This window comes from Sander lucioperca, chromosome 2 (genome assembly GCF_008315115.2).
Source record: "Sander lucioperca isolate FBNREF2018 chromosome 2, SLUC_FBN_1.2, whole genome shotgun sequence".
Taxonomy (NCBI): domain Eukaryota; kingdom Metazoa; phylum Chordata; class Actinopteri; order Perciformes; family Percidae; genus Sander; species Sander lucioperca.
Genome location: NC_050174.1, coordinates 11145570 through 11168069, shown reverse-complemented (window position 1 = coordinate 11168069; position 22500 = coordinate 11145570). Strand labels below are relative to the sequence as shown.

The following is a 22500-nucleotide window of genomic DNA, read 5'->3' as shown; positions in this document are numbered from 1 at the left end:
CACTCCACACTCCAAGGAACACACACAAGGAATGCTCCAAGATAGAAGAAAAACGTGCTCTGGTTTATTAGCATTTCTTTAAACCAATCACAGTTGTCTTGGGCGAGCTAAGCGCTGGACACAATAACGGTGCCACTGCAAAATAGCCTCGGGAAGGAACATGTGTTGGTGGAACGTGCTCGTTCAAAAGTTGTTTTAGTTGTGCAACAGAAAACTCAGATTGGCCAGATTTACAATTGCATTGTTTTCTGCCGCAGCAAGCAGCTATTCAGCCAAAAAGCTCTCATAACCACTGTGCACTACGTGCTAAGCACCAGACGGCACACAGACAAAGTTAACGACTAGCTGGTCAACAGAGTGGAGAATTTAGCAGCTAAAGAGCCAGATCATTTTTCTCAAGAGTTGGTGGAGACCAAAAAAAGAGTTAAAAGAAGACTGAATATTGGGGCGGCCTCTAGCTCACCCAGTAAGAGCGTTCACCCTATGTAGGCTGAGTCCTGCAGCGGCCCGGGTTTGAGTCTGACCTGCGGCCCTTTGCTGCATGTCATCCTCCATCTCCCTCCCCCTTTCACATCTATCCACTGTCACTACAATAAAGGGAAAAGCCCCAAAAAATAATCTTAAAAAAAGAGTGAATATTGGACTTGCATTCATCAGGTGGTCAGAAATTGTTGCGCTGTGTCTGCTGGATGTGTAAATAGACACCTGTTTGCTAACATGTTAGCGATAACATGCATATACACATACTTCCATCACACAATCATTTGTATGTGTATGTGTTTGGATCCCCAATATTGAATAACTCAAAGCAGTATAAATTCTACCTTAACATTATAGCTAAAGGCCTTAAATCCTAAAACAGAGCATTTTCAAAGTGAACACAGCCTAATATGTCACTACCTCATGTCCTGAACTGGTCCTCTTAAATGTAGAAATACAGGTATACTCACATCCGTACTGTACACATAAGCTGAGCAGTGGGAAGAGAGCACCTTTTTTTTGTGTGGCGTTGAGATAAATAGGATTAGGGATTTGGGAGATTTAGAGGGAATAATCCATCTGTGTATCAGAGAGAGGCAGCAGCGGTGATGATCAAAAGAGAACACGGTGATTCAGAGCTCAGAAATCTCTGGATAGACTGAAAACTTGGAGTGACATTTTCCCCATTTTTTCTCCACGGATCAGCTTTCATTTTGTAACTTTGACTCCTGTAATTACCACATAATCACCTCATACTGTACAACACTGTGTGTGTGTGTGTGTGTGTGTGTGTGTGTGTGTGTGTGTGTGTGTGTGTGTGTGTGCAAGAACCAGGGATAGACCGAGAATTATATATTCACAGTAATTAATCAGATTTACAGTTTCTATCAGGGGAGAGAGAGTCTGTTTGTTGTGGGTGTTAGTATTAAGCAGGGGATTGGACTTGGTTATTTAACACAGAGTTGATTTGAACAGCTGCTCTGTGTTGCTACTATCTATACGTACTTATCAATACAACATAGGCTAAAATAAAATCCACAAAAACTCACCAGTAACTTCTCTTTCCAGCAGACTGAAACATCCCCAGTTGGTTGAGTGGGCCATCCAGCTTCTTCATTATTCACCTTTACCCACTTTATATTCAGGACCACAAGAGGAAGCTGAACCTAAAAGCAGGAAAACAATGTAGACAATAGAGAAAGTAATATCATAATTAGGAATAACATTGTTGGAGGAATGCATTATACTGTCTCCCAAATCAACTGCAATACCAATAGTTGCTAAGAATGTGATTTGTAGGTGAAACAACACTGACTACCTGTACACAATATATGTAATAACTTTTGCCAGCATATGTACATCATCACTAGCAATAATGTATGTAAATGCATGTTGAGTAAAAAAGCAGAAGTCAGAGCTGATTTGTAGAAAGTAAACAAGCTTGTATGCCGAGAATACTTAACCTGGGTGGAACTTTCTGTGGTCATCGGATTTCCATCTTGTCTTCATTTGACCAACAAATGCGATTTGGGGAGAAAAGTTGATTGTATGTAGACAATATTAGGCATGTAGCACTTGCAGTCTAGCTAATTTATTTATTAAAACAATGTTACAGTAACAGCTAACCACTATACTTGCAGCTGGAGCCTTTCAAGCTTCCCACACTCATTAGGTCAAGTTGCTTGCTGTGTAACATGGAGTCACACTCAGTAATACTTACAAAGACTTGATCCCATTCAGGTACATTTCAGTCCTTACTGAATCACCATCTTCACGGGATGTTGTTCATCTCCCGTTCGGTGTTAGTTCAGTCATACATACAATATGCAGTCAAGTGCACAACGTATATGCATCCTGTTTTGTCATTTCATAGATTTGTACACAGGCAATATGGTAAAAGTAAAGAACTTAAACGTACATTGTAGATACCTAAATTTATACTAAGGGGTTGTGAAACATGAATATGAAGAAAAAGACCACCCAGATAAGGTGGACTCCCTTTTGCTTCATCTTTTAATGTTGTGACTAAATAACTTACATAATGTTGTGGGAAAATCTTTAGTCTGAATCACTTCAGTTTAAGCCAGCACGCCATACTTACCTTCACAATGACGAAGGCTGTTGATGTTTTAAAAAAGCAAAAAGATCATCCGCACAGAGGTATCTCAACGAATCCTAAAGATATCACCGCCACTTTCCAATCCTTTTATCCAAAGTTGTATGAATCCTCCTGCAATCCGGAGCTGACACAGTGCCAAAAGTTCCTGAAAGAGCTAAACCTGCCTCTTCTTGACCCAGAGGAGGCAGAACAACTGGGTCAACCTATAACGTTAGAGGAACTTAAATCAGCGTTAAAAACAGCTAAGAAAGGGAAAACACTGAGGTTGGACGGAATTCCATCAGAACTTCTGCTACAATATTTTGACATACTAGGACCTACCATTTTACAAACTTTAAACTCGGCCATAGAGAGGGGCACCTTTCATCAACAAACCAACACTGCACTAATTTCGGTCATACACAAAAATGGCAAAGATCCTACGGAGTGTTCAAACTACAGGCCCATCAGCCTCATTGGGACGGATATTAAGCTCTATTTTAAAATCTTGGCACTACGCCTAGAACACTTTATTGAGAAGCTAGTCCACCCCAACCAATCAGGGTTTATACCAAAGCGTCACGCTGCAGACAATATACGCACATTATTCCATGTAATAGAAGAAGCCAAAAACCTTCCAACAACGGCAGCAGTTTTATCACTGGACGCAGAAAAAGCTTTTGACCACCTAGAGTGGAACTACTTGTGGCAAGTAATGGAGAGGCATGGTTTGGGAGCCAAATTCATTGACATGGTACTTTATATGCGAATCCCACGGCCATAGTCTCAACCAATGGCCTGCATTCACAGCCATTCCTCGTCACATGGGGCTCGCGACAGGGATGCCTGCTATCTCCCATGCTATTTGCGATCTCTCTTGAACCATTAGCCCAAGCCATAAGGCAAAATAAAATATGTAATGTCCAGATTAAATCCAATAGCAACTCAATATCGTTATTTGCAGATTATGTTTTGCTGTACATCTCTGACCTTGAGGACTCTGTCCCAAAAATGTTATGGATTACCATGGGGAAACAGTCTTGAGATGCACCCAATCATTAAATGGCTTGTTGATTCTCTGGTGAGAGGATTAGTGTCCAGGATTTATGCTAAACTGATGCAAGTGTCTGTAGAACAACTCCCAATAGTAAAGAAATGGGAGCGAGAGCTGAGCCCGGAGGGGAACATAATTAATTGGGAGACAGTTTGGGACAACATTTCCCACTGTTCCAAGAACCCAAATCACCAGCAGATCCACTTCAACATATGCCATAGGACATATTGGACTCCTCAGAAAAGATACGTCTCTAAAGTCATTCCAACTCCCTATTGCACGTTCTGTTTAACTTGAACAAACTAGAACTTTCCTGCACATGGTCTGGGAGTGTGAACAGGTGCATGAGTTCTGGAATAAAACAACATCAATAATATCTGATGTGATAGGATGTCGAATTCCTACTGACCCGATTGTTTTGTTACTTAATGCCGATTCTAAATTACACCTACTTGGGAGACAGAAGAAAGTTTGTCTAGCTGGATCAACTGCAACCAAGAAAATGATAGCTCAGCGCTGCCCCCCCACTCACTTTGTATAAAACAGTGGTTGGTGTATTTTCTAGACATAGTTATGCTTGAGCTCTCTACAGCAAGGATTAACAAAGCCAAATTATCAACTATAGACCTATGGAAAAACGCAGCAGCACAAGTATCAGTCCTAATGACCTCAGCATCACAAGAAGTAGAGGAGAGTGACTAGGCAAGTTGTGATTCCTGTTTCCTGTTTCCGTTTTTTGTTTGTTTGTTTTTCTTTCCTCGAGACCGCAGAGGGTGGGGGGTGGGAGAGGGTTGTTGTTCTTGTTCAATTGTGTTTGTCTGTTCTATATGTTCAAAAATATAAAAGAAAACAATAAAAAAGTTGATATTAAAAAAGCAAAAAGGATTCAGCGCCATGTCGATGCATCTTTGGAAATAAACCAAAGGAAATTCTTACCTTTAGAATGCACTTACAGTGAGGTGCAGACATGTGTAAGTCAGTGCAACACCATCAACACTAAAACATGTTCTTTATGCTGCAATAAGTACATTTTATTTCAAACCCAAATGAGGGCAGCCATTATCCTCTGCTGGCAACTGAGCAGTTTAGAGTTTAGTAATATACACTTTGCACAAGGGAACCATAAAGAAGGGTTGCGCAGTAGGTAGTCTCGCTTTTCCAGACCATGCACACGCTGCGGAGCGGAGGAGGGTCTTGCTAGTACACACAGCATTCCGGGATGGGAGAAAAACGTGCTCTGGTTATTGGCATTTCTTTAAACCAATCACAATCGTCATGGGCAGCGCTAAGCTCCGCACAGAGCCGCTGTAAATTAGTTGTGAGAGAGAAAAGTCAGATTTGACAGACAGTGTAACTAGCTGTCTCAATTTACCCTGCAGAGATCTGAGGAGCAGTCAACCATAGTCCTCATAAATCCACCAAATTCAAAATTACAACACAAAGAAAGCATAAGGAAATACATGCATCCGGTGGAATTTCCTGCGGCATGGGAGCAATCCCAGAAGTGGAACGTCAATGATATAGACTACGCACTAGTTAACTTTTACCATCTAAGTTTTTGTCTGGAATCCAAACCTTCTGTTTACAAGGCTGATTCTCAAAACTCTGAGCCTCCATCGCAATTATCTATAATGGATCCAAAAGATTTTATCAGCGAGGTCCTAATGTGTTCTTGTACCCACCCAGAAAGTCAACAACCACTCTAGTTACAAAAAAACACATTTATTGTCTAGATATTTCAATCATTTTAGATTAGCAAGCATTAAGACCATTAAGTATTTCTCCTGATTAGACGTGTTCCATGTAAAAGACGTACAAAAACAGTTTGTTATTTCTAAAGCATGTCATGTAAGAAAAAAACATATATACATTTTTACAAACATTCAACAAACAAAAATAGAGTTTAAAAAAAAAAACTAAGCACAAGGTCATGAAATTAATAAGTTTAAAATGGCTGAAACTGACTGACTCCTTCCTGAAGCTGAAATACAACTGTACCTTTCTCTGTAAGACTATCTTGACAAATAATTGAATCTTGCTTATAGTCTTAAATCTTCTGTAAAGTGAAAAGACAACATGACACAGTTGTACTTTGAAGGCAATTTCACAAATGTCCCACTTAAGAATATTAGCAGAAACAAGTAACAGTATTTATATATATATATATAAAAAAAAAAAAAAGGCAATTCTGTTAAGATGTTTCTTTAGTGAATATGGTAGAATGGATTTTCACTTGTTTAAACACAAGGTTAATTTACTTGTCAACATGATCTTTTTAGAAGTATAGTTGGTCCCTGTTTATGAAGCGTGATTAACCACCTATACAGTAAAACATCATGTGTTTCAAAGAGTGATGAAGGCAGGGGCTGGGTGAATTTACAATGGTGAAGACAGTAATCAAAAACTGTTATTTTTATTTCAAATTAAGGGGTTACCCCTTAATTTAATTTGCTATTGGCTATTCTTAATTATTTAATCCTTATGACCTCAACCAATCAACTTATTGTAAAAGAGACTGTATCAAAGAGGCTATTTGTAAATCTGAAGCTTTATCTAGCTGACCAATTATCACCACTGAGTTTCTGTTGTTCTACGTTCAGGTCAATTTAGTAATAGTGTAAGTAAAGGTGGGGCTCTATCAACATGTGCAGCTGATGACACACACTGTGGCTCAAGTATATAGCGTAAGGGCTATAAAGTTAACAGAAGAAATTACAGCATGAAGGCTTATGTTGCTTGTGGAGTACATCCATGTGAAAAATATAAGTGGGGAAATAATCTGTTGAAACAGATACACTAGAAAAGGAAGATCAATGGAATTTGAGGATTAATTCAATCTCTGAAATTTTTTTACCCTTCAAGTTTTCACTAATTGATCTTACAAGCAGGATCACAAAAAATAGGAGAGAAAAACGGTCTGAGAGTTAAGCCCTCTGTAACAACAATTAAAAGTATATTCTCCTGCTCTGGAAACTTATTTGTTTTGGTGACTATTGTTCTCCAAAGTCAAGAATACTTTCTGGCTTCATCTGAAATGGGTAGGAATTATAAAAACAACTTTGCTTCATAAGGATCAAACTAACCCATCACAGAAATCAACAACAGCATAATGCTAGACAAGTCAACGTGGTCTTCAGTGTGTTTAAAACTGTTATTCTGTGTGTGTACTAAGCATGTAGGTGGACAGCTACCACTACAGTGCAGTTTAGTGATAGGACTCACTGTTAACAGAAAAGGTACTTTTCAGACAGTGTAGGCGTATCAGAACAGCAAGCTGAGGTTCTGAGGTCAAAGAGTTAGAGCTGAGAGATCAGAACAGGCTGTGAGCATTGTCTGTCTGCAACAAACCAACATGTTTTGCACAGTTGCTCAGTTTCTGTCCACATTCTGCTCTTTCCGCCTGCCATTTGTTTACATAATCAACCATCTGGTTTGAGTGTTCGTTCTAGGGTCTCTGCCCATGGTCCTGACACTGAATCAAATAGGTTTTTAAATCTGATGTTCAGCCCTGTGTTGTGCAGAAGAGCTGGTCCCAGTCAAAACAATGCAGTGCCCCATTTGGTTCAGTAATTGTCTGGTCCCTGTAACTGATCCCAGTGCAGTCCGTAGCAACAAGCAGTTGAGACAACATCCAAATAGGTCCTCTCCTATTAAACATCCAGCTGCTCCAGTTAATTCCCCACTGAAATGGAGTCATCTCTACAGGCACAACAGATATGTGTGCTATGTGTGTGTGATGTAAAAGGTTTGTCTCCTTTCTGTGTCTCCTCGGCAGATGTAACAGAAATAAGAATGTGCCATCAAGATCACTCTTGTTTGTGATTTCTCGCTCCACTTGAAAATGTCTAGAAACATATCTGGTTTGTGGGAAAGAGCAAATGTCCTGGCCTTCTTTCCATAGATTTAGTAGATGACCTCGTAAACAGTGGCCTTCTTGTCCCCTGAACCAGTGACGATGTATTTGTCATCCACAGATATGTCACAGCTTAACACTGAGGATGATTCTTTAGACTGAAGAGAAAGAAAGAGATGTAGAATAAGGAAAAAAAAGTTAGTCACAAAGAAAGACAAAGAACACGTCACTGCTTCTGTGTGTGCGATAGAGTACTTAAAGTTTTAAAACTATGCTCTTAGAAAATATAATTATGTCTGGTGCTCTCATTCCAATCAATATTACTGAATGATTAATAAGATAGAGTAGCTATAACATGTTTGATGATGTCACAGAGATACATGCTGATGCAGCAAATGAGACAGGATGCATTTCCACACTAAAAGCAATAGTTCACTGTATATTCCAACAGCAGACATGTTTGCAACTTTCGCATTTCATTAAAACTTTAATTCTACAGCAGAGAATGCTCTTTTTGAGGACAACACCATAACAATGTCATGGTTTCCGGTCATTGCATTGATGCAATGCTGTGCTTTTGGAAATACTTATTATCTATGTGAATTATGAATGTAGTGATCGGTTGTCCCAACCTGGAATATGCTGGCTCCATAGGGTGTTCTCCAAGCATTTAGTAAGTTATCCTTTCCTGTGCTCACAAACCATTTACCTGGGTAGAGAAACACACACAAACACACCCACAATAAGCAATCTCAGGGTAAAACAAAAGGGTAGATAATGACATCATTGGCAAGATATGATTACACTGTGAAAAAGAAAAACCCCTTTGTAGAACAGAATAGACAAAACCAATTACCTGCCTACTTCTATGCTGTATAATGTATTCTATCTAATAAATAATCAGATGCCCCAAACAATCCTACTAAGGTAGAACTAAGTTCTAGCACCCATTTAAACCAATCATTTTTAAGGGGTTGGTTCTAAGATAGACGGTAGAACGGGCAAAACTGGAAAATGAGTGAAAGGAGGACTAAATCGGCCGAGATCAAGACAGCCAGTTGCTTACCACAATAGGCAAACTGCAGGGAGAGTACACAGCTTTCATGTAGATGAAGCTGGTATTTGTCAGGCTTGGTGACATGAAGGACCTCAACGTTGCTGCTCTCCATTCCCACAGCGAGCCACTCTCCGGTCGGACAGTAGCCAAGAGAGAAGATCTGGACAAAAGAGAGGAAATATTACATTTGACCAGCTGCTAAAATGTAATAGTCTTACTGGGGATGCTACTTTTAATACAAAGTTTTCCAAGGTTAGTCAATGATCACTGTTGATAAAAGTGTGTACCTGTGATGTAAAGTCATGCTGCTGCAGCTGCCGTCCTTCTCTAAGATCCCAGGAGCGGACTGTGTTATCGAGGCCTCCGGTCCACAGCTTAGTGCCATCATTGGAGATGTCAATACAGCTGGCTCCATCTGTGTGGCCCTGGAACTGCCTGCAGGATACACACAAAGAGAGATATGTTAAAGGTCCCATGGCATGAAAATTTCACTTTATGAGGTTTTTTAACATTAATATGAGTTCCCCCAGCGTGCCTATGGTCCCCCAGTGGCTAGAAATGGTGATAGGTGTAAACCGAGCCCTGGTTATCCTGCTCTGCCTTTGAGAAAATGAAAGCTCAGATGGGCCGATCTGGAATCTGCTCCTTATGAGGTCATAAGGACCAAGGTTACCTCCCCTTTCTCTGCTTTGCCCACCCATGAGAGCGCGACATCATGGCTTTCAAACGAGCAAAGTGGCAGTTGGTCAAGGCCACACCCCCACCCTCCACCTTGCCCCCCCTCCCCCTCAATAGCTACAGACACAGAAATGGCACATTTAAGGAAAGCTCATTGTGGGACTGGCTCTAGTGGCTGTAATTCTGCACCAAGGTTGAATTTCAGGAAAGAGACTTCAGATACAGTATTAGGGGACCACTAAGGTCTATATAAAAGCATCCAAAGAGCACCATGTCATGGGACCTTTAAAACAAAGACACACTATCATCCTAGCATCAGAGGTTGCACGGGCAGTTGGTTTGCATCACAGACTACCAAAATGTGAAATTCTTTCAATATTTCTCATCAGCAACCACTCTTATTACATATTATTGCTTGGCGATACAACTTGTAATCATAAAGGTTAAATCAGCCAGGGCTGAGAGTCTGCTGATAAGGCAGGTCAATACTGTAGTGGAAAGGTGGTTAGAGAAGACACTGAAAATAAGCAAACTCTCAAATGTTCCTTCTGTCTATGTACACCAAGGTCTCTCTTACCTAACGAGTGTCTGGTTGTGTAAATCCCAGACTGCGATGTTTCCATCGCTGCAGCAAGAGAAGCAGACCTTGGAGTCCGGGCTGATGGCCAGAGCGTAACACGCTGGTGCTGATGATGTTAACTCTGCCTTAATCCTGGGAGTAGGCGTGGCCAAATCCCAGATTGACAGCGTGCTCGCCTCACCTCCCACAATCAGCGTCCGACCATCAGGAAGGAGACGACAGGAGCGGATGTAGTTGTCTCGGTTCTGATGTGGCACACACACAAAAAAATATTTAATGTTTTGCATATATACATTACTTCTATGTGACTAATATCACACACATATCTTTGTCTCTTTTTACAGACATGCACCATGTGGAAAATTATGGTTTTTAATAGTTTTAATAAACCGTTAATACAACACATACCTCTCTCACCCAAAAAGGACACTTTGAACTGTATGCCCACCCCACCACCTCACTCACCAGACAGTCCAGCTGCGACACTGGGCTCTTGTTTCCTGGGTGACTAATGTCCCAGACCTTGACGCAACCCTTCCCTCCTGTGTAAACGTGTCGGGTGGGGTTACTGATGGTAACAGCGCACACCACCTCTCCATGGTTCAGTGTGTTGATCTGACGGGCGTGGCGAGGAATCCCTGGACCCACCAAAGCATCCGGGGGGAACGGTACCGGCTGCATCTGTCCGTCGGCCGCCACGTGAAAAGAATAAGCACTGATGACAGAAAGAAGGAGGAAAAGGAGGATAAATGGTTAAACATGGCGCCAAAGATGACATAAGAGGAGGACAGAATACAGAAAGATGGGACATTGAGGGGAGAAATTGTTGAAATTATTTCTTATATCAGCTGTTCCATGGGACAATTCAGGCAATCAGTCCTCAAACATACAGGCATCCGCAAAACACACTTACGGTTTGCCACCTGGGATTCCTGTCAGACTGGGAGGCATTCCAGGAACTCGCATATGAGGATGAGGATCAAAACCAACCTTGAGAAGAAAACAGACATTTCATGAGCACATTGCATACAACACATACATGGACATTAGCAAAATGCACACAAGTCAAAAATAACCAGTGGAACAGAACACACACTCTTCAGCACAAAGCAAATACACTCTTCAGCACACACCCTCTGAATCTGAAAGCAGAGTTTAAGAGTGACAGGCAGCGCTGTCAGGGGTCTCTCTCTCTCTCTCGTGTTGTCCAGACACAGACACGTGTCTACTAAACCTATTTAAACAGTGTAATAAACACTATGCAAATACAGCCAAGAGTGATGAAGTGATTGAAGGTAATGCACACCAGCATACCCACTGTATAATACTATCACACAGAGGTGACAAATACAGCTGTGCAACTATTTACACTTTGCAGTATAACATTTACAGTACTTATGAAAAGTATTCACACCGCTTAATTCCTGATCTTTTATTCCTTTAAAACCTTGATTTACAGCAGAGGCAATTCTGTTTTTCCAACACTGATCAACAGCAAAAATAAGTGAGTTCAAAGCTAGATGGAGATCACCTGTGTTTATCCAAGGTGTGACCAGTGATTTTAATTTTGATTTCATTTTTAAATATATGCAAGGTGCAACTGTTGAAACTGGTGCAACTGTCACTTTCCTAGCAAAAGATACACTGAAGACAAAAGATCAATCAACCAGCAGTAAAGTTACTAAAAAGTTTGAATCAGGGGAAGTATGCAAGAAAATCTCCAACACACTGAATATGTCCTCAGAGTAGTGTAAGGTCAATCATAAAAAAATGGAAAGAATATGCTGTTGTACAGCTGTAAATCTGCCTGGGGCAGGTTACAGGATTTCATGGCCGAGTCGTGAGCACTGTGCATACAACAACTGTTGCCCGAGTGCCTCAGGGAGAATAGCAAAGAGGAAGCCACTATTATGAAGAAGCAGAAGCTCTGTTCTCTTTACTTACATTCACCATGCAACTGCACAGAGCCTGAGAAGTTTTACAAAGAAGAATGGTATAAAACAATTGAGCGTCCAGATGTGTAAACCTTGTATCTGGAGTTCCTGCCAAGAGGCTCTACTAAATACTGTCTTGAAGGAGGTGAATACTTATGTAATGAATCATTTTGTGTTTTATATTTGTACTTTATTTAGATCGTTTGTATCATGTGTTTTCACTTCGATATTTCTGTTGATCCGGGTAAACTATTCCTAATTAAATCCACTGTGATTTAATATTAACACAATAAAATAGGAAAAAGAGTGTGATGTGAGAGTGGTCAAACGTTTTATGTGCAATGTGTATCAACAATTAGTAAAATATATAAAGAAAACTAAAACAAACATCTTACATACAGAAAACTGTTGATTTGATATTTAGCAAAGGCTTTTTTTTTTTTTGAGACACAACAAATGGAAACACACATATGAAATGTCACTAGGGATGCACCGAATGCAGATTTTTGGGATTCAACCGAATACCGAATCCACTGGTTAAGATTCTACCGAAACCGAATACCGAACCCTACTCCCATCCTCAGTCCATTAACAGAGTAAACACATTAATGAAGTAAACAACGTCCACAGCCTCTAAAACAGTTAAATGTAACAACTTAATGTTGAAATCACACACTCTTTTCACATTGTAGGAAAGCACATCGCTATCGAAAGCTGAGTGACCATTTTGTTTGGCCGTTCGGTCGCTCCGCTCCCACTGTAGGGAGACTCATTTGCCGGGAGAGGCATTGTCTGGTTAACGCAACTTTTTAGCTGTGACTGTCCTTCCTTTGCCGTACCTGAAGTTGCTGCATTTTGGCTGCTGTCTATAGATTCCTTCATGCACAACTCGTATTCTTTCGGATGTTTCATACGCAAATGTTTTAACAGCGGCGATGTTGTGTGTTGTTTAGGGTCCTTGCCACCACGAGACAAATCGGCACTGCAAATTGAACATGTAACTCGACTTGAATCGCCTTCTTTTGACTGAAAGTACTGCCAAACAACACTTTTTCTGCTCAAGAGCTCCATTTTCACTTTCTCACAGCCTACTACATTGAACGGTCCACCTACGTAAACACCTTCCCGTAATCAACGGCGGCGTCATTACGTCGACTTGCGTAGTGCAAGCGTAGGGTTTGGTTCGGTGGAAAACAATTCTAAGGTTCGGTAGAAACCGAACCCCGTCAAAAAGCCCAATATTCGGCCGAATCCAAATCCATCCCTAAATGTCACTTTACTAAAACACAGGTCACCCTTTTCCACTCACCATGGGTGAACGGCCGTACGCAGCCACAGCAGCCGCGGCAGCAACACTCATCTGAGGTGACATGTTGTGTAGTCCAGCAGCATAGGCCGCAGCTCCGGCTGCACCTGCCAGCTCCCCGTTCATCCCTGCTGCGTGGGGCAACATACCAAATGCACCCGGGTATGGGCCTGGTACAGCCAGGGGGGTCCGCAAACCTGCAGCTGAGGAGGAAAAGAAACTTAGAAAGCCTTCAAGTTCAAAATCCCTTAAATAGAGTAGAGTAAAAGCCTTGATCCCTACAGACGTATCTTTACACACTCATCTGGTATTTCTAGTAACCCTAGATTCAGATTCTGTCTTTCTCTGTGATACAAAGTTAAGTCAAGCATAAGTAAACAAAGATTTCTAACCGAAACTGCGTTTGCTGGCAAACACAACTTATTGTCCTCTGGCAAAGATTAGCAAAACCTATCATACAATTAATTTACAAATGTTTCTGAACATACTGGCTGGATGTGGTATCTCCATGGACGGAGGTTTTGATAGACTGGGCCGGATCCCAGGAGTGGAGCTCGGACCAGGGGTGGAGTCACCTCTAGGTGTGGGTGTGCTTGACTTTAGTCCAGGTGTGCCTGCCTTGTCTCGCTGCCAGTGAGAGAGAGAGAGCGAGAGCGAGAGCGAGAGCGAGAGCGAGAGCGAGAGCGAGAGAGAGAGAGAGAGAGATACACTTTAGAAATATACAAGAGATGAAACTACTGGACCTACTATCAACTGATCTGTATACCTGCTCTATCCAACCATATGCTGAAACAACTGAAACAATTTGTTGTGTCTTGTCCATCCCTACCATTGTCATCTCTTTGGACTTAAGGGAAGAAGAGCTGGCTGATGATGCAGTAGAAGCTGGACTACAGGGGTCTTTCTTGAGAAGACGGGATTTATCCAGGCCATTTTCTCTAGGGGAGGGGAGAGGCGTGCCACGAGGGGAAGCTGGATCCTGGTGGAGGGACAAGGATTCAGTTAACTACCTGAGAACAAAAGCACTGCACAAAAGTGATGTTGGTATTTTCCTGAATGGAAGATTGCAGTCCCATGGACAACTATGAATATAATGTGGTTCATTTATCCCCTACACACTACTGTGACGCCTGTTAATTTATGAATCCATCCCACAGGAAACAACAACAATCATCACAACTATGAACAAACAATAAAGAGATATCAAAACATACTGACCTCATTTGAGACATCCACCACTAAATTATCATCGCTTTTCTCCCCGTCGCTGTCCTGCAAACCAAGACAATTAGTTAGCACACCATTAAATATTCTGCACTTCCGGGGCGGCCTCTAGCTCACCCAGTAAGAGTGTTCGCCCCATGTTGGCTGAGTCCTTTGCAGCGGCGCAGGTTCGAATCCGACCTGCTGCCCTTTGCTGCGTGTCATCCCCCATCTCTCTCCCCCTTTCATGTCTATCCACTGTCACTTGTAATAAAAGGGAAAAAAAACCCAAAAAATAATCTTAAAAAAAAAAAATATTATTCTGCACTGCCTGATCAACAGAAAATTGGCACATATGTCCTTTCCTTTGGTTCGCTGAAAAATAGGCTGTTAGAAGGAACTTGCATGTAAATATTCAAGTGGAAATGAATACCAAACTGCAACATCACTCTTAACATTTAATGTGTGACTATGATACATGTACAAACACTAAAATGCATGTGCACATGAACAGACAAATTATAAATCATTTTTTCTCACATTGCACAAACAAACACACAGTCAGTAGAACCATTTCTTACATAGTGGCTAGAGTCCTTGTCATCCACCTTGCGTTTCTTGGTGTCATTTGAAAACTCAGGTCCGTTGCGTCGCTTATCTGAGTTCCTAAGACTTTCTGTCAGCAATGAGTTACTCTGCAGAGGAAAGCAGAAAGGAGTACAAGGAGAACAGAGGGAAGAGAGATTAAAGAAAAAGATAGGTAGTGTAGGAAGAAAATAGGGAAAAAGAAAAAGGAGAGTTTGGAGGACAGAGACAGAAAAAGATAAGAAAAAAAACAAGAAAAAAAGGATTTACAGATGTTAGACAATTTTGCCATTCATAGCTCAGATTGTGCTTTGTTATGTGTGCATTCTGCATGAGCTCACTAAACCGTCAGATCCATCTACCACTAATTACAACAGCTTTTCAGCTATGTGTAGACCAGGTTAGAAAAACAGACTCTTACTTGCAAATAGGTTAAAAGTTCACAGAAGCATGATTTAAGCAGCACTAACACTTTAACAGCAACCTCTTTTCTCACTTGACCAAAGCCAGTCACAGCCACACACAAACGCACACCTCTGAAGTTGATGATTACATTACGAGGCTCTTAAAATCTATCAGTGCTCCCTCTCCTGGCTCTGACAAACTGCACTGACTGTGTGTGTGTGTGTGTGTGTGTGTGTGTGTGTGTGTGTGTGTGTGTGTGTGTGTGTGTGTGTGTATTGCTTGTGTCCCTCTGTGTCCCAAACCTACACACACAGAGAGCTGCCCCCCTCTGGCCTCCTGACCAACGGATCCTATTGTTAATGGATTAAAGCTTCATGTTGAGTCCATTATAGTCTCAGCCTGTCAATGAAATGTGCATCCAACATACACAAACACACATGCGCGTGCACACATCTAGCGAGCGAGCGCTTGAGCTTTGAGGGGAGAAAGGGTAAATGAAGGAGGAATACCTAAGAGAGGAGGGTGAGAAAAAAATGGGAAAGGGAGGGGATGAGATTAGAGGACAGAGGATGGAGGGAGAGTGTGGAGGATAAGAAAGGGTGACAAGAGGGGTGAAAATCTGTATTCTGCCAAAGGCCCGTTCCTTCATGCCCTCCCCTCTTCCTCCCTCCCTCCCTCCCTCCCACCTCCTCCCCCCTTTATTGAAAGGTTTTAGTGAGCTGAGCACAGGAGCACTGACCCGCAAAACATAAGCAATTTCCCCCCTCCGTCTCGCCCCTGCTCGCTTTTAGCATGGTCTTTCACACACACACACACACACACAGTGTCATATGACTGCTGCCCCCCTCTCTCCCCTCCTTTTCCCAAGCCCTCCCCTCTCAGTGGTGGTGATATTAAACACAATGAGAGTCTTTAAGCGCGGGATCAGGGGCAGTGGGAGGAGGGGGGTAATCTGCTCACTGAGGTGTTAAATAGGCACAACAATGCAGGCTAGGCTGGAGGAGTGTGAGTGTGTGTGTGTGTGTGTGTGTGTGTGTGTGTGTGTGTGTGTGTGTGTCCATGCTAAAAAGCTCATTTGAAGGAGAAAAGAAACCTATAACAGTCCAGAGCAGAACTAAACCGGCAGGCCAAAGCGCCACACACACACACACACACACACACACACACACACACACACACACACACACACACACACACACACACACACACACACACACACACACACACACACACACACACACACACACACACACACACACACACACACACACACACAGGGTGTGAAACAGAGGTAAAAAAAAAAATGACAGCAAGGGGTTTTATGCATAATGACATGGTGAAATGACCTTTACTGTTCCCTGAGGGGAAATTGGGTCACTGCAGCAGCAATAAAAGTAATACCATTAACATGAAAAATGAGCCTGCTTCACAACAGGTGCAGTTTACCTGATATATAAGTAAGTTGCAGGTCTTAGATTTAATGTGGATAAATGTGCTGTGACTCTTTGGATACTGTATTTTCAATAAAATACTATTGCATGTGAGTTAATTCAATGGTTGGCCCAACATTTCACAGCAGGGAATGCAACCTGCATCTAAGAACAAAGTCAAATTACCCCTTTAAGAGAGACAATAAAATAAACTGAGTGGTTTTTCTGAACAGTAAACATTGCTGTAGAAAGAGGAAGTACTTACTGTGCCCGGCTCTCGCTCTTTTGCCATTGGAAATGCGTACATGTGGTTGAGGTCATAGGGTTGGGTGTTCAGCAGAGCAGAAAACGGAAAAAATAAGAAAGGAAGCCGAATGAGTTACAAATGAGAAATGTCTACATTTTGTTTATTGTTTGTTTACATTTATAAATAAGAACCTAAAGTTCACACAGAAAAACTGACTCGGAAGCAGGCCAAACAATTAAGGCCACCATTTAGAAAAAGGAAAAACTAATAATGATGATGAGTATAGTGAAAATAAATATCAGTATCTTTCAGAAATATCATTTTAAAACTACAATTTGAATGATATGGATGTTGGCTTTAAAGTGAATTGTATTTGATAATTTTGTTATTCACAAACTTCTGGGCCAGCCACCACTTTCTGTTTCAAGTGGTGTTTCTGTTGTGGCGAGTGCGTTTGTTCACCTCTCAGGTGCTCAGGTCCTGAAGGGTGCGAGTCTGGTCCGGACATGTGGGCCTTTTTATCTCCACCATCTTTTCCCAACATGTGGGGAGGAATAGCACCAAGTGCTCCTGATAGAGCCAGGAGACCAGCTGAACCACCTAGCTGAGAGGGGGGGAGGCCGGCAGGGTGAGGGGTGAGGGGCACCGGGGCACCACCATGGTTATGGGATAGGTGCTGCTGCTTAGAGACAGGGAGAAAATACAAGAAAGAAAGTGGTGGTTAGTTGAAAAAAATGTTTCAGTGATGCTACAACACACAGTTTAGCCTTCTTGAGGTGTTGTAGGTCTAAAGCTGGCAATATATCCTGGACAAAAAATAGAACAACAGAACAGTGCATTTTTGATTTAGGACTAAAAAGATGAGATGTTGAACTAACTTGACGTAGTCAAAAATAGGGCTGTGCAATTAATAAAAATGTTTTAATCATGATTACAATTTTGGTTCCTAACAATCACAAAGAGTAATCGAGGAAAACTATTATTTTGCACATTACGCAGTGTTTCCGCTATATACATTCGGTCCACCGAACATCGTGAAGTCGTAGTTACACGACTCTGCAGAGCCGTCTGCTCCACTGAACTTCGAGAACAGTCATCCGCTCTCTCCCCTTTGAGTGTGAGCAACTGAACAGTGACAGGATGTCATCACTAGCGATTCGAAGTCATGACAACCAAATAAATAGCACGATTACAGGAGTTTCTCTTCAGGTAGAGTGAAAAAACAACGACAAAAGCCTCGACAGCTAATTTACCATGAAATATGACAGCTACAGTCGCTTGGAAAACAGCGTTATTGAATTTGTATTGAATTTGATGCATTTACTGTTCATCAGACCCCAGCTGAGACAAAAGGTTAACGTTAGCACATCCTGCGGTCCCTCTGCCTTTGACTCTCCGCTGCAGGAGACTTTGTATTCCCCCGACACGCTTTATTCACTTACTGTTTAAAACGTTTTCCAGGTTAGTGGGGATGCATACAGCTCAAAACCAACATGAAACAAAACGTAGTTGTGTTCCTTCAGCATTTTGTTTTGTTGCTAAACTGTATGTAAAATGAGCGGTGATGTTAAATCACCTGTTTCACGTAACATTATTGTTCATATTTTGGCACAATGTTTAGTAATGGCAATAGTAGTGGTTATAGTGAGTGAAAATATGATGTGAGATGCACTTTGCTGAACAGACTCACAGTAGTGAAACAGATTTTATTCTGATCCAAAAGGACACCATATCCTGGAATGTAATTCTAAGATGTGTGATGCTTTTAGAAACGATTGCAAATAATCCCACCCCCCACCCCCCACCCCCCTCCAAAAAAAGGTTAATGAGCAATCGTGTTAAATAATCGTGATCGAGCAGCCCTAGTCAAAAATGCTGCCTTAGTGCTAAGCATTGATGCCTGACACCAAAAACTCAAGTGTCAGTGAATGAAACTGAGCCATCAATAGGTAAAAATCAATAGCACTCGGTGACCTAATCAATAGAGATTTATGGCCCTATTGGAGTCTTCAACAGATGGGACAGTTTCTTCAGTGTCTCGGTTTACACCGAGCTGCTGCAGTCTACAAGGCGGTGAACACCACCTCTCCCACTACACAAGGGCTCACACAAACACACCCTCCTCCCTCTGGGGTCAAACACTGAACAATACTGACAGCTGGGATCACAGCCCAGAGCTCGAGGATGTGGTGGGAGAAGCAGGGGGGAGGGAGACAGGGAGGAAAAGGAGGAATGACGGAGAAGTGGAGGGGCAGGGGGGGAGAGCTGAGAGCCCCAGCTGCTGCCTGCACTGTCAGGTCTTGTGAAGGAGTGAAGCGGCTGAGGAGAGAAGGAGAGAAGAGGGTCAGAGAGAGAGTTTGGCTGGCAGCCCTGCTCTCTCTTTCACACCAAATCAGGCGCTCGTCTGAGCGTGAAATGCCTTTGTGTTCCAAAACATCATTATTGCCTCCTCAGACAGTAGCCGCGGGAATCCAAGCTCACTGATTCGCCACGGGGAGGGGAGGAGGAAGGAGGGAGAGAAGAGGAGAGGAGAAGGGGGGCACAGGAGGCGACTCCGCAGGGGTGGAAGGAGTGCTGAAGGTCAAACCGACTTTTATCTCACCTAATTGACTAACCCACTCCTCCTCTGCTGAGCCCCCGCCTCCTCTTTTCCTTTCCATCCATCCTTCACTCTCTGCGTCCTGCCCCGATGAATGAAAGCAAGACAACCAAACAGTCTTTTAGCCTCAACCCCCATGCCCACACACACACACACACACACACACACACACACACACAAGTTGGCTTGCCTGCCAAACAATCAAACAGAAACACACCCACACGTCACACTTGATCACACTAACATGCATACACAGAGTTTAGATAAACAAGGCAGGCACACACACTCTAGCTCAACCATCCTACCCTTGCATGTTGTTTCCTGGGGATAACAGAAATGCACACTCTGGTACACCCAAATGAACACACAAACATAAAAAAAACACACACACACATGGATACACAAACAGGACCCCTGATGGGAGTAAATGGAGGGGAAGTATTGGTAGACGCAAGGGGAGCCCGGTTTGTCATGGGATGTTAGTGTGAGCTGGTGTGTGAGCACGTATGTGTATGTGTGTAGAGGTAGGGGCAACATGCTTCATTACACTCATTTAACTCACAAACGGGGTGAATGACAGGCTGGCGTGGGAGACGGGAGGAGTGGGTGAAGAGGGGAGTGTAAGGGAACCGCCGTGACACCCCCCCCTTTACAAACACTGAAATCCTGCAATTAAGACTCAAACAGCAACTGCCAAATACACCCACCTATTCCCCAACAGACACACACACACACACCTGTGCTAAGCTAAAGCTATGAAGGACCCCCCCCCAATCCCTTTTCCAACATTTCTCTTCAATTCAACCCCCTGGCCTCACCTCCCGCCAGTCAAGCCCCTATGGCTACTATAAAGCAGAGTATTCTCAACTACCTCCCATCCCACCCAAACTGTCACCACTAACAGCTCCACTCTGTCTCTCTTTTTACCTAGACATCACAGCGAAACTTCAAGCAAAAAGTTAGTTTTTCTTCTTTTCACACACCGTGTCAATCCCTTTACAGCTCAGGTCTGAATAGCTGGCCATGCCCCCATCATTCATCATAGGCTGACGACATCTTTTCAATAAACACCTCTCATCACACTTCCCCGCTGATTCATATCCTCTATACTCCACCGTGAAAAAGATCAGTTCTATCAATCAGTTTTATTTCCAGACACATAGTCCATGAAAAACTATCTGCATCCTGGGTTTTAGTTTTATTTCATTGTCTTATCAACTCTTTCATATGTCATATGCCTGCAACGTTGAGTTTAGTTAAGGGATTAAATAATTGAAATAATCTCTTTAAAAGTCAGTCATATGCCTACAATGTAAACTTCTATGTGCAGGTGTAAAAGTTTTAACACGAGTACCACAGTCAAGCTCTGGTAGCGATTCGGAAGGTTTCAAGTGAAAACCGGCAAAGAATGTTTGCTTAAAGAATTAATTTTACTTGGATGTAGTGTTTGAGTTAGGTCTTTGTTTCTGCAATAAATTCATTACTATGTAAACAAATAAAATAAAATAAAAAAATTTATTTGTGGCAGGCAAGCAGCATCGGAGAGGTTCAAATTAAACTAGTGACAGATCAAAGTAGGAAAGGTTTTCCATCTCTGCCTTTAATGTGTGGAGAAAGAAATGTATTTCTTATGGAAAGAATTAGATTTTTAAAAAGGCCGAAGAAGAGTACACACAGAAATGCGGAGACAGCTGATTTAGGTAAAGAGTAAGTAAAAGAAATACATACTGTAGGTGGCAGGCCTGGCAGTCCACGTACCCCGATGACAGCATTTAGCTCTGCCATAGTCACCTGTTTGGCTCGCTCTACAGCTTGGACCACCTGCTGTTGATGCTGCAAAACACACAAACACAATGTTGCTAAAGACCAAGAGTAAAAGATTGATTTATCAGAAAAGCTAGCAAAGACAACTAGACATGTAAAGATGTTTTTATGTATGATGTTTTTAAACCCAAAATAAAACTCAATCAGAGTGTAAAAAAAAAAAAAACAGTCTGTAGCAGGCCTGGGCAATCCCTTCTATTTTGGTATCGTCCAATGGTAGTCACTCGACATCGCCAATAGGCAATGTGATCGCCAGTCTGACAGGCAGGCTACATTGAACACTACGATTTCACTATAATGAATGAAACTGGCTACACCAGCTTGGCTGTCCTGCATCCAGCTTAGCTAACATGCAGCGGTAAGTGTATTGTCTCATTACCAGTTGACGACGCTCTGCGTTGCTAATAGCGTCTTGCGTCGGTAGCTCAACTCAGTTCATTTTGTCATATTCTTTATTACAGCGGCTTATTATCCGCTTCACATTTAAACTGACATTAGTACGCTCAAGCGCTCATAGGGCTCTTCTTCTTTCAGCTGCTTTCTCACTAGCCAAGAGTGTACACACTATTAAGATCTGTTAGCTACTTTACTGTAGCTTAGCCGTTAGCAATGGTTTCTCCCTCTCCTGCTATCCGTTGATCAGCGTGCCAAATGTTTAGCTATTCCTCTGCCTTACTTTAAAGATAATTGAACATGAAATACATGTAGTTTATTAGTTATTATTGGAAGCACAGCTCGATACCAGGGAAACTCAATCGTTAACGTTGGCTGCTGTAACTTAGCCCCCAGTAGTCGGTGGGGCTGACCTAATGTATCTCCTGTTAGCAGTCCCCTAGCAGCAGCCGGGAAGCCAGGGAGTCTGGTTGACTATCCAAAGTAAACATAGCCCATCAGGTGTCAGATTCGTGGGAAAAATAGGCAAACTGGTTTGTAATTGAGGATTTAAACTCTGGTGTCACTGGTGCTGATTAACTGAGCTCAGCGGGCGGACTTTCCGCTCCACCAGAAACGTCTGTAAATGAACAGTAGGGCGCAGAAAGATTATTTTTATTTAGTTCTGAAAGTAGGTTAAATAGCTCAAATGCCCCTAATATGGTGTGAGAAAAACAGATCATCGCTTCAATCCATGATAAATGATCTGATCGCCAATTGGCACACGCCTAGTCT

General features: G+C 42.3%; 1 protein-coding gene and 1 long non-coding RNA gene across 3 annotated transcripts in view; one reads left to right on the top strand and one right to left on the bottom strand.

Moving 5' to 3' along the window:
* Positions 1-6089: 6089 nt before the first annotated feature.
* LOC116056681 lies at positions 6090-6532 on the top strand. The gene is made up of 2 exons (XR_004106629.2): positions 6090-6216; positions 6255-6532. It is a non-coding gene; the product is annotated as an uncharacterized LOC116056681 (long non-coding RNA).
* The window catches only part of LOC116056680 (transducin-like enhancer protein 1), a 24846-nt gene continuing 8702 nt past the window's right edge, over positions 6357-22500 (bottom strand). For both annotated transcript variants that reach the window (XM_035992223.1, XM_031308939.2), the window contains exons 6-20: positions 21238-21342; positions 17373-17589; positions 16929-16945; positions 14825-14938; positions 14259-14312; positions 13870-14019; positions 13529-13667; positions 13044-13243; positions 10714-10790; positions 10266-10515; positions 9798-10045; positions 8830-8977; positions 8552-8702; positions 8118-8194; positions 6357-7643 (exon numbers count right to left, since the gene is read on the bottom strand). In XM_035992223.1, the coding sequence (XP_035848116.1) occupies positions 7536-7643; positions 8118-8194; positions 8552-8702; positions 8830-8977; positions 9798-10045; positions 10266-10515; positions 10714-10790; positions 13044-13243; positions 13529-13667; positions 13870-14019; positions 14259-14312; positions 14825-14938; positions 16929-16945; positions 17373-17589; positions 21238-21342 (2055 nt within the window). In that variant the 3' untranslated portion in view covers positions 6357-7535. The remainder of the gene's footprint in view (positions 7644-8117; positions 8195-8551; positions 8703-8829; positions 8978-9797; positions 10046-10265; positions 10516-10713; positions 10791-13043; positions 13244-13528; positions 13668-13869; positions 14020-14258; positions 14313-14824; positions 14939-16928; positions 16946-17372; positions 17590-21237; positions 21343-22500) is intronic.